The sequence below is a fragment of the Leptonychotes weddellii genome, chromosome 6, assembly GCF_054177405.1.
Source record: "Leptonychotes weddellii isolate Sample4059 chromosome 6, ASM5417740v2, whole genome shotgun sequence".
Classification (NCBI taxonomy): Eukaryota; Metazoa; Chordata; class Mammalia; order Carnivora; family Phocidae; genus Leptonychotes; species Leptonychotes weddellii.
In genome coordinates this window covers 126,078,216-126,090,653 of record NC_138374.1, presented here as the reverse complement: position 1 = coordinate 126,090,653, position 12,438 = coordinate 126,078,216, and the positions used below count along the sequence as shown (strand labels likewise).

General features: G+C 33.7%; 1 protein-coding gene across 1 annotated transcript in view; it reads right to left on the bottom strand.

Moving 5' to 3' along the window:
• Positions 1 to 12,438, bottom strand: part of SPATA17 (spermatogenesis associated 17) — a 166,883-nt gene that overhangs the window by 39,146 nt on the left and 115,299 nt on the right. Inside the window, exon 9 of the mRNA XM_081825178.1 lies at positions 8,411 to 8,546. Coding sequence (XP_081681304.1) covers positions 8,411 to 8,546 — 136 coding nt within the window. The remainder of the gene's footprint in view (positions 1 to 8,410; positions 8,547 to 12,438) is intronic.

Below are 12,438 nucleotides of genomic sequence, written 5' to 3'. Positions count from 1 at the left end.
TCCATTCTGGCTTAGTTGCCCATATTGTCACTGAGTCAGCTCTTGCTAAGTAACCAATGACTTTGATTTTGCTAAATCTAGGGGGCTTTTCCAGTCCTCACCTTCTTTAACTTCACAGTATCATTTGCCATGGCTCATCACTCCTTTCTTACTGCATTATCTTTCCTTGACTTCTTTGATAAGCATATTCTTTTGGTTTTCTTCACATTTATCTACCTCCTTTACAGCTCGTCCAACTCCAAAATGGTTATTAAATGTTGGCATTCCTCAAAACTTCTAGTTCCCCTCTCATTATCCTATGTTTTATTTTAGGCTATTTCATTCACTGTCAGGATTTCAATTATTATCTATGAACTGAATATACAAAATTTAATTTATGAATGAGATACACTCAATTTTGTGACTCTGGTCCAAGTTGTTTCAAGCAACAAACATGGATATTTAGCTATTTATTTAACATCTCTTCTTGGACGAATCAAAGTCATCTCAATCTCAAACGTGTATAAGGTTGAGCTCAAGATTTCTTCCCTGCAATTACCCCCAAAATTCTGATTCTTTTCTTTTCCCAATCTCAGTGAATAGTATCACTATAAATTCAGTTTGTCCCTTGCAGAAACTTAGGAGTAATCAGCAGACTTCCTGTTTTCTTACTTTAGCACATCTAATTAATTTTCAATTTTAACACTATTTGTATTCTTAACAATTCTAAAATTAATTCACATCTCTACAAATTTACTGCCACTCTTCTAGAACTATACATTTCTTTAGGGCAGTTTGACAATATATAACAAAAGCTGTAATAATACGCTAGCCTATTATCAAAAAGACAAGGGATAAGTGTTGGTGAGGACATAGAGAAAAGGGAATCCTTACGTATTGTTTGTGGGAATGCAAATTGTGACAGCCATATGGAAAACAGTATGAAGTTCCTCAAAAAATTAAAAATAGAACTACTGTATGGCCCAGCAATCCCACTTATGGACACATAGTTAAAGGAAAGGAAATCACTATCTCAAAGATATATACACCCTCGTGTTCACTGCAGTTAACTCACAATATTCAAGACATGGAACTAACCTATGTGTCCACTGATGGATGAATGGATAAAGAGAATGTGATAATGTAACACACTCACTCCCACCACGCACAGGAATATTATTCAGCAATAAAAAAGGAAATTCTGCCATTTGAGACAACAGAGATGAAATAAGTCAGAGAAAGACAAATATTATATGATTTCATTTATATATGAAATCTAAAATAGTCAAACTCATAGAAACAGTAGATTAGTACCCAGGGATTGGGGGGGGGGTGAAGAGATATTGGTCAAAGGGAGAAAATTTCAGTTATAAGATGAAAAAGTTCTGAAAAACCAACATTGCTAAGAGTGTATATTTTAAATGTTCTCACCACACACATACACATAGAAAGGTAATTCTATGAACTGACAGATGTATTAACTAATCCTGTTGTGGTAATCATTTAATAAGGTATATGTGTATCAAATCATTATATTGTACACCTTAACCTAAAACAGTATTATACATCAATTATATCTCTATAAAGCTGGAAAAATCCAAAAAATTAGAAAAAAAAATTAATGTGCTAGCCCTCTATATCAGTCATGGTTCTCCAGGGAAAGAGAACTAATGATGAAAGATGACAGATAAATAGACAGACAAACCGACAAGAGTTTTTTAAGGAATTAGACTGTGCAGTTATGGAGACAGGCAAGTCCAAATCTGCAGGGTAACCTGGCAGGCTAAAAATGCAGGCAGGAATTAATATTATAGGCTTGTGGCAGGATTTCTTTTCCAAGAAACCTCAATTTTTGCTCTTAAGGCTTTCAACTGATTGGATCAGACCCACCTACACTAGTGAGGGTCATCTGCTTTGCTTACAGTCAACTTATGGTAGATATTAACCACATCTGCAAAATACCTTCATAGCATCACTTAGATTACTGTTTGATTAAATAATGGTACTAATGCCTAGTCAAACTGACACATAAAAGCAACCATCACAGCCCTGACTCAGAAATTTCACTTTCCAGATTGCCTGGGTCACTCAGTTGGTTAAATGGCCGACTCCTGATTTCGGCTCAGGGCATGATCTCAGGGTCCTGGGATCGAGCCCCATGTGGGGCTCCATGCTCAGTGGGGAGTCTGCTTGAGATTCTCTCTCCCTCTGCTCCTCTCTCTTGTGCTTGTGCACGTGCGTGCTCTCTCTCTCCAAAATAAATAAATAAATCTTAAAAAAAAATTTCACTTTTGGGAATTCATTAGGGCACAGATGTATGTGTAAGAATGTTCATTGCAGTGGAAACGCTCAAAGATTATTATTTAGTGTGGTTTGATAGGGGCCCACCTAGAAGGACAAATAAATATCCCCTTGACTTCTTCATGCCAAACCTGCAGGCATAGCCAAATGACACTTGAGTAAGTACTGTTAATGCTAACTCTCATGTTCATATAATCCTTAAACACTTCCATGATTTCTAAGATCAAAGTCAGCCTCTTTCTAAGACATCAAGAATATTTACTAGCTATATTTCTATTCATTTTGGGGCTCTTGATTCTGGGAAACCTCCTCTTTTGCCAAGTCAGATAAAGACATCACCAGGGGGGGTCACAGAAATAAATTAAAGTTATGATCCTATACCTAGGAATGACGGCAAAAGGTCTAGAAGCCTAAAGTTTTCGCTGATATGTTAACTCAGTTTCCAACAACAACTACAACAAAATAAATTGAGGCATTTAACGTTTTGTTCTTTTTTTCTTAAATTAAGGTTAAGAGCTTAATTGCAGAGAAGTGCAGATAACATATTCCAAGATTTTTGTCAGATGAAGAATTTAATTCTTGTTATCTTAGATTAGTAATTATGCAGAGAAGACTGGCATATGTTGAATTTTTAGAGGCAAACTTAAAGAGGAACTCTCAATAAAGTTCAAGAATCATATTGGGATCAAAAACTTCCAAAAGGAGAATTTTATAGACAAGCTGTTAAACCTCTGGCTGTCAAAGACTCTGTCCTACATCTCCAGCTGTACATCTAGGGTGAGCACCTTACCAGGGGTGATGGAAATCTTACAGATCTCAGAAGGAAATGTTTGCCATAGTCTCTTTAGCGCCCTACAGTTACTAATAATCTGGTGGAGAGATCTCTCAATCTCAGACTTCACTGCAGTTACAAAATAAGTTTTTCTTTTTAATGGCTTACCAGGCTTTATGAAAATGTGCTCCATTATGTTTGTTCATCACTCAAATGTAATATTTTAGACTCAAATGCAAATTAAGCCCTAGGTTAATAATCATAAACTAATACAGTCAGATCTAATCTACTGAAAATCTTGGATACATCACTGCACATATTATTTTCATCCACAAATTAAAATTCAAATCAGAAATCCTTTGTAAAAGTATAACTGAAAATTACTACACAATATAATAAATCTATCAGAAACAAGGGGGTGGTTAAAAAGCAAAGGTAGGGCAAATATACGTATCTTAACATTATTCTATAGGTTTAATATTATTTTGATAAATAATATTTGGCTCCATCCAGTTTTCTAAAGTACATAATAGATATATATAAATACACACATATGCAAATGCATCTATAGATCTATAATAAAAATTATTTAAACTTATTATTTTCCCTGAAGCATAGTGACCTCAAGAAGACTGATACAAGGGTAATCATAGAAAAAAAATTGAAGAATTTCAGTCCCTGGTGTACTGTGAGAGAGAAAGAGAAAAAAAAAACCAAAACACTTAAACTGAATACTTGATTATTGAAGGCCATCCTCATAAGCAAAATATTTTCCCTCAATTACACCTAATTATTTAATTGTTTACATTTACTAATGAAACGAAACAACACAAAACAAACAACTGTAAGGGGCTGTTTTTCAGCAAGTGCATAATCATCAATCAACATGTACAGAAAGATTCTTAAAATCATACGAAGCTGGTCTGTTTAAATAGAAAGGCATATTTTATCCCAATCAATGCATAAAAGTAAAATTATCCATAACTGAGGCATGTTTCTCTGCTGTACAGTTCAGCTGTAATGATCCCCACACACTGCACTTGCACATCAATTATGATAATCATAATCACGGTCGTTAAGCTGAATGTTCATTATTATCAGGATGCTGGTGACAGCAGATTCAATCACCGGGTGCCATGGGCAAGCAGTCCCAGTCCCACCCAAGCTTCTGCAGACAGCGATGTGCCACATTAAATCTATGATGTGCTCCACATCCCACTCCATTCCAAAAGCCGTAGACGGTAAAGGTCAACTTTATGTTCTGTGCAATATGCTTAGGTTCTCTAAATTAATTCTTTGGAGTACTAGATATTTTTATGCTTTGTGGCTTATGAAATCCTGTTTAGGACCAAAATGCACGTGAAAATAACAAAAAAGGGCTGCCCTAATGTTGTAATTCACCTACAATAAGCAGATGAAGAAAGGCTCTAGCAACATGAACCATCTTAAAAGCCTCTTCCTGAATTCTGCAAATGTAGGAAAACACGAAATAGTTCCAGTAAAATCAGTTGTCTAAAATGCACATGAGAACTCATTCCAATTCAGATAAAGGCCTTAGACTATTATTTCTGCTTCAGTAAATATGAACATATGTGAATGTTTTGACAACCAAAAGGATGTTTTTACTATACTGAATTTTTGTATTGTCCAACTCATTTAAATTTACCCAAATAGATTAAATTAATAGTGAATGACTGGTATATGCTCCTTATTGAATTTCACTTCTATTTTAAATATTGATATCAGCACAGTAAAGAGTTTATAAACACAAATTATTTACCTGAACTTAAAAAGTTTTATCATTTAAGACACAGGCCTACAATCTAACAACTTGGGGCATTTTATGAACAGATTAAAGAAATGTGAGTAAGGAAGGGAAGGAAAAATAAAATAAGATGAAAACAGAGAGGGAGACAAACCATAAGAGACTCTTAACTCTAGGAAACAAACTGAGGGTTGCTGCACGGGAATTGGGTAGGGGGTGGGTAACTGGGTGATGGACATTAAGGAGGGCACTTGATGCAATGAACACTGGGGGTTATATGCAACTGATGAATTACTGACCTCTACCTCTGAAACTAATAGTATAGCATATGTGAATTAAATTGAATTTCAATAAAAAATTTTAAAAAAGATATAACTTAAGTTGATTAAAAGTTATCATCACTAATTACATAAAAAAAGAAATGTGATATGTTTTATTACATTTTTTATTACAGATTTCCATGCTTTTAAGAAAAATCGTATGTTATTTTTCATTACTGATTTTCATACTACGAAGAAAAAACTGTACTATTGGCTCTCCCTTTGTTGACTTTCTGATGTCTTTGTACAGTGTTTTTCGAGTCAATAGCATTAAAAATAAAACAAAAATATTTAAATAATATTTGATATTTAACTGATTTGATGTGAATGTGATCAGAGAAAGAGTATCTAACATTTGATTTTCTCTCAACTGATACCCTTTATCACTGTGTAACAAATGATTTGAAAATTATAACCTCCAGGCTTATAGATGATAGAAGAAAAGGAAATTCTCCATGTAGATAATCTTAAAACATGATGGAAAAGGTGGAGAATAGGAACCAACTATATTTAATGGAGCTGTTTCTTGGCTGAAATCAATTTATTGCTTTCAACTAAATGTTATATATAATTTAAATGTTTGTAAACAGTCCATCTTCCCACAGAAGAAGCATAAAACCAGGTCAGCCTTTCTTCTTCAATATTTTGATCTTAATAACTCTAGCCTCCCTAAAACTATCCTTACTCCACTAATAATGAATAAATTGTGGCCTCCAACTTCAGTAATCAAGAAACTAAGTTTTCATTGGACCCAATTCTCACCCAAATGACTTAACATCAAATCAAAATATAAATTATGTCTAATAGTTGTAAGATTTAACATATAAACAATAAAATGGCTACCTCTCTATCGTGTGGATTACATTAGCCACACAGAAGGATAATTCGTTTATTTAATACGTTTATTTGAAGAGATCAGGAAGTAGGAAGAAATAAGAAAGAAGGGAGGGAAGGTGGGAAAAAAGAATTTCAATTTGCATTTAGTATTTTTCTACATGTTTTTATGTAGGGTTAAGTGAATTCATGATTTATTAAGACAAAGAATCCAGGGACACCTGGGTGGCTCAGTCAGTTAAGCATCTGCCTTCGGCTCAGCTCATAATCCCAGAGTCCTGAGATGGAGTCCCACATCGGGCTTGCTTCTCCCTCTGCCTGCCACTCCCCCCTGCTTGTGCTCTCTCTCTCTGTTAAATAAATAAATAAAATCTTAAAAAAAAAAAAAAAAGACTTAAAAAAATCCCTATACTTTTCTCTCTTAATTTTCGGGGTCTACAAGAACAACTATTTGTCATTAACTTGTTAGGTATGTATACTTTCTAAAAGTATGGAGGGGCACACGATTCTTCAAAAGAACAAAATAAATTTTATTTCTCTTTAGTGAGTATCCAAAAGTCTCTATATTTCCATGAAGTTGCTTACTTCTGTAAGATAGATGCATATTCTAAAATATGCTAGAATGTATGAGGTGAATCTGTCATATAAAACCAAAAAGTAGGGCGCCTGGGTGGCTCAGTTGGTTAAGTGACTGCCTTCAGCTCAGGTCATGACCCTGGAGTTCCGGGATTGAGTCCCGCATCAGGCTCCCTGCTCAGCAGGGCGTCTGCTTCTCCCTCTGACCCTCCCCCCTCTCATGCTCTATCCCATTCTCTCTCTCAAATAAATAAATAAAATCTTTAAAAATAAATAAATAAATAACTAAAAATAAAATAAAACCAAAAAGTACTGTGTTATTCTAGGAAAGAAACATTTGCACAAGGATCTTATTTACTCGGAAATAGCTTAGTGTCCTGAGGTAAATTATTTATATTTAAAGAAACGAACACTCTCTTGAATTAAATAAAATGGTGAGGGGGTATAAAAGCAAAAAATGTTTATGTCAAATAGCAAATGAGATATAGATCACATTATGCACATTCAAAATATGAAATTAAATAGTTTAAAAATTATATTTAGCTTATATTCTGAATGGTTGCATATCAGGTAAAAACAAATGCCAAGAATAACATTGTCACCAGTATTTAGGTTTGTCAATCAGTGAGCCAAATTGAACTACCCACTGTACCTATTCCTTATGATGTGGAATTATTATTTAGTATTTTAGATCATTTTTTTAAGAAAGAGGACTTAGCAGGTGGAAAAGAAAAAGGTACTTTCTAAAGTATCTGTATTACTCCCCAGTGACTAACCTTCGGTAATCCCCTATTTACAATGTCCTAAAAAAGACTTTTTCTTAGAGTTTGGTAAAATAATCATTTTTCTTAAGGGTCTAACATGTGTCTTCCTCTTGAGTAATGAGGATATGTCTGCAACTTTTGTTTTCCTCTTCATCTTTGCCATCCACAAGCTGAAATTCCTACCACTTACCATTGCTGTAATGGTTTCCTTTATTTTGTGAGTACAGACACTGTTCTCATCTAAGATCACTTCCCCCTATTTTTATTTCTAAAATATAACCTTTACTGTATTTACCTTTTAGTAATGTGTCTTAAATCCTTTTGGAAGGAGGCTGTGTGTAAATGAGTAAATCCTCACTGACAGACTATTAATAGAACCAATACATCTGGTATACCCTATGGAACTCAGTGGCTTTAACCCCTTTCCAGAATGTCACTTACAACATCATTTTATCTGCATAATTATTTCTATAAATAAGTTATAGTTTCTGTTAGATAACAGGCTTAACATGTAGTAAGAACTTTCCTTTTACATCACATTGGTGTAAGACACTTTGGTGTTTTCCCTATTCAGAAAATTTTCTCTAAATGCTAATAAATGTAACTCTGGAATCAATAAATATTTGCTTTCTTCTTTTCTATATCATTCATATTTATATACACATCACATATATCTCTATCTATTCCTATCTATATATCTACCTACCTACTTACTTATTTACTGTCTATCTATCCACAAACACACAGAGATTGAGAGAAAGCAATCAAGTGCTGTTCTCCATGTCTTGAGAGCTTGACTATTCTGTGACCACAGATTCAAGTTTTGGCCCTGGTTGGCTTTGGCAAAGCCATGATGCATGCCATAGGTCACTGGGTAGCTGAGTCATTACACATAAAAACATATAACACTAAAAAACAAAAACATAAATCTCTTACTGCCTAGAGAAGTCAGCAGGGCCATCTTTACATGAAATAGCTATAAATAATTTTATAACCACGAAGGTGTTAACTGTAATGAGAATATTTATATTTGTTGTAATCAGTGTATATGTTTAGCCTTTCCAAAGGAACATTATTTTTTAATATTGCATTAACTTACCTTGTCACAGATCCACTTCTTAGGATTTTCATCTCTAAAATGTTGACTTCCATAAGAATTGGGACCATACTTGCTTGATGAATGCATTAATGGGATGTACTTTTTATTTTTATGGTAGGAAGAAAATGGCAAAAACCTGAAAGAACATTTAAGTGATGTTAATTTTATTTCTGTAGACATTTGATTAAAGGCATTAGAATTTAGAGAAGTAGTAAAGCGTAGTGAAAATGAAACATGGCTTGGAATCAGAATACCTGGATTCAACTTTAACCTCTGCCACTATCTCTGTTACTAACTTTTATGAATTTCATTTCTTATTCAGCAAAAGGAGATACTAAGACTTTTTTTAACAGAATTTTTATAAGTCTCAAATAGTTTAGAAATATATAAAATTTTAAAGAATAAATTTATCAATTAATGATGCCAAATAATTCAAAATTTACTGTGTAAATAAAAATGTTAATTTAAAAATGGCATCCAAAAATGAAAAGGAGGCCCAGTATAGGAAATTCTCATTGAAATGAGTTTTCTTCAAAGTTGTTTTCTTTTTTTTATTGCGGTATAATGGACATACAAGATTATATTAGTTTCAGGTATACAACATAATTTGATATTTGTATATATTGTGAAATGATCATCACAAGTCTAGTTAACATCCATCACTATACATAGTTATCTTTTTTCTTGTGATGAGAAGTTTTAAAGATTTACTCTCTTAGCAACTTTAAAATATGCAATACAGTATTATAAATTATAGTCTCCATTATACATTATATCTCCATCTGTACATTATGTCCGAATTATTTACTGATTTTATAACTTGAATTTTGTACCTTTTGACTCTCTTCCCCATTTCACCTACCCACCACCCCACGTCTCTGGCAACCACCAATCTGTTCTCTGTATCTATCAGCATTTTTTCTTGATTCCACATATAAGTCAGATCTTATGGTATCTGTCTTTCTCTGTCTAACTTATTTCACTTGGCATAATGCCTTCGAGGTCCATCCATGTTGTTGCAAATGGCAAGATTTTTGTTTATGGCTGAATTATATTCCATTGTATACAACACTTTTTCTTAATCATCCACTGATGGACATGTAGTTTACTTCAACCCATATCTCGGCTGTTGTAAATAATGTTGCAATGAACATGGGGGTGCATATGTCTTTCTGAGTTAGTGCTTTTGCTTTCTTCAAATAAATATCTATAGGAGGAACTGCTAGATCATATGGTAGTTCTAGTTTTAATTATCTGAGGAACCTCCATACTATTTTCCATAGTGGTGGCACCAATTTACATTCCTACCAACAGTGCACAAGGGTCTCCTTTAGTCCATATCCTTGTCAACACTTGTTATTTCTTTCTGATACTAGCCGTTCAGACTGGTGTAGTAGGGTGATACCTCACTGTGGTTTTGATTTGCATTTCCCTGATAATGAGTGATGTTGAGCATCTACTCATACACCTGTTGGCCATCTGTATGTCTTTTTTGTAAAAATGTCTAAGTCCTCTATCCATTTTAAAATTAAACTGTTTTTCTTTTTGCTATTGAATTGTATGGGTTCTTTATATACTTAAATATTAACCCCTTAACAAATATATGATTTGCAAATATTGTCTCCCATCCAGTAGACTTTTCACTTTGTTGATGGTTTCCCTTGCTGTGCAGCTTTTTATTTTGATGTGGTCCCACTTGTTTATTTTTGCTTTTGTTGCCTTTGCTTTTGGTGTCAAATCCAAAAAACTCATCACTAAGACTGACGTCAAGGAGCTTACTGCCTATGATTTTCTTCTAAGAGTTTTATGGTTTCAGGTCTTACATTAAAGTCTTTAATCCATTTTGAGTTAATTTTTGTGTATACAATAAGATAGTGGTTCAGTTTCATTCTTTAACTCACTGAAATAATGAAGGCATTTTTGGTAGGGGTTATGAATAATGGGGTTTTTGAGTCAAACAGACTAGTATTCACATCTTAGCTTTGCCCTTGCTACCTCTCGTCCCTTACAGAAGTTACTTGACCTCTATGAGATTTCACTTCCACATGGGGTTGTTGTAAGGAATGAATAATTTAGTATATGTAAAGCTTAACATGGAGGCTGAAAGAGCAAATGCCCAATAAATAATGGGGGTGCTAAAAGTAGAAGTAAATGTAGAAGTAGCTTGTTGCCATAGCCATCATTATCATTAGCATTATTATCTTAATGTGTTATCATGATCAACATAAAAGATAAAAATTTTAAGACCCATATAATCGTTCACGGACCAGCTAAGATTGTGATAATACTTTCAGTGTAATGTGGTGAGATGCTTAAATTCCTCACCAGAACCCTCTGAAATAAGAGTAAAGAAATTAAAAAAAAAAAAAGTTATAAACCTGTTCCAGAAGAGGGAGAGGCCAAAGGGGAAGGGCCATTTTGCAGAACTCCAGTGAAGCTCAGTAACAAAAGCTACAGTTATTGCAGAAAGTGAGAGTGAGGGATAGAACTGGAAACAGATTAAAAGTCTGTGCAAGAAGTAAAGAAATATTCACATTCCTCTCCTAGGCCATGCATCCATGAGAAGAGCCTTTTCTCAGAAACTTTACACCAGAGAGCTCTGGTCTCAGGGGAAGCAGGCACAGGCCAATGGGAGGCACCAAATGGGATATATGATTTTATTTTATTTTTTTTTATTATGTTCAGTTAGCCACTGTATAGTACATCATTAGTTTTTGATGTAGTGTTCAATGATTCATTAGTTAGGTATCTACTCATTGAACTCTTCCCTTGCTCGTATCTATGTGAACTGGCAACTGGACTTAAATATTTCATTCACATGAATGCATCTTCTCAAAAAGATAATGGGAGTGCCCAGAGAAAAAACTTCACTATTGACATTTGAAGAATTCTTAATTAAAAGTTGATCAAAAAGCCACTCTCACGTACAAATATATTTCTAGTCTGATTTTTAGAGTCTCCTTTAATATGAATCTAAGAATGGATTACCAATTGGGGAAACTACCAACATGAAAGAAAGACACAGATCCAAACACAAAAGATAATCTGGATGAAAGAGATTTAATGAAGGAAACAGGAGTAAACCTCAAAAATTTTAATTAATATAATCAAAGAGGATATGGTGCTAATGAAGTTGGAGTTAGATGCTGTTTTAAATAAAATAAACTAGAGAAAGAGATCTGGGCAATAAAAAATATATATCTAGTGAAATGAAATATTCTGCTGAGAAGAATATTCTGAAATTCAGGCTTTGAAAAAATAAAGTTGAGGTTCAACAGATTTATTGACCCCATAACCGTATGTCAATATTTTCACATATATTATCTCATTTAATTAAGACAAGGAAGTTTTTTTTTTATTATCTCAGTTGAACTGAAAATTTGATTCTTTGTCATGATATTCATAAATTTGTTTAAAAAATAATAAAGGAAAGCAGCATTATTTCATTAATTTTAATGCTTCTCTACAATTACTTTTTAGTTTTTTTCCCTTTTTAATGTTTATTAATAAACTTCTTTTTAATATTTTTCCTAAGAAAACATCTCTAATACTATTTAAAATATAAAAACAAACATAACACAGAGATTTGAATTACACAAAATTACACAAGCATGTATTACACACGCTCCTGGGAAAAGAGCTCTCATATAAGACAGATTATGGTCCTTCCAGTGCTAATTTGCACATGGGATGGACATCACACACACACAAATTAATGTGGCCCCAATGTCCCTGAGTATACAAAGGGGGTGCTGTGAGCCGGCTGCTGAACTTACAGTTTTTATCACTTCTGAATTGCATTTTAATAGTATATTTTTCTTTTGTGTCTGAACAAAATTTGCTTTCTCAAGGGAATGGATGGCTGAGGAGACAAGGCTGAAAAACTAAGTATTTTCCTGTCCATGAGTTAATTTTACTTTCATTCAGCCATAATGTTTCACTGAAGTAACATGTATATATACGTATGTGCATATATAGGTATATATATTAAAAAATATTTAGATGGGCTGGGGGCGGAGCAAGATGGC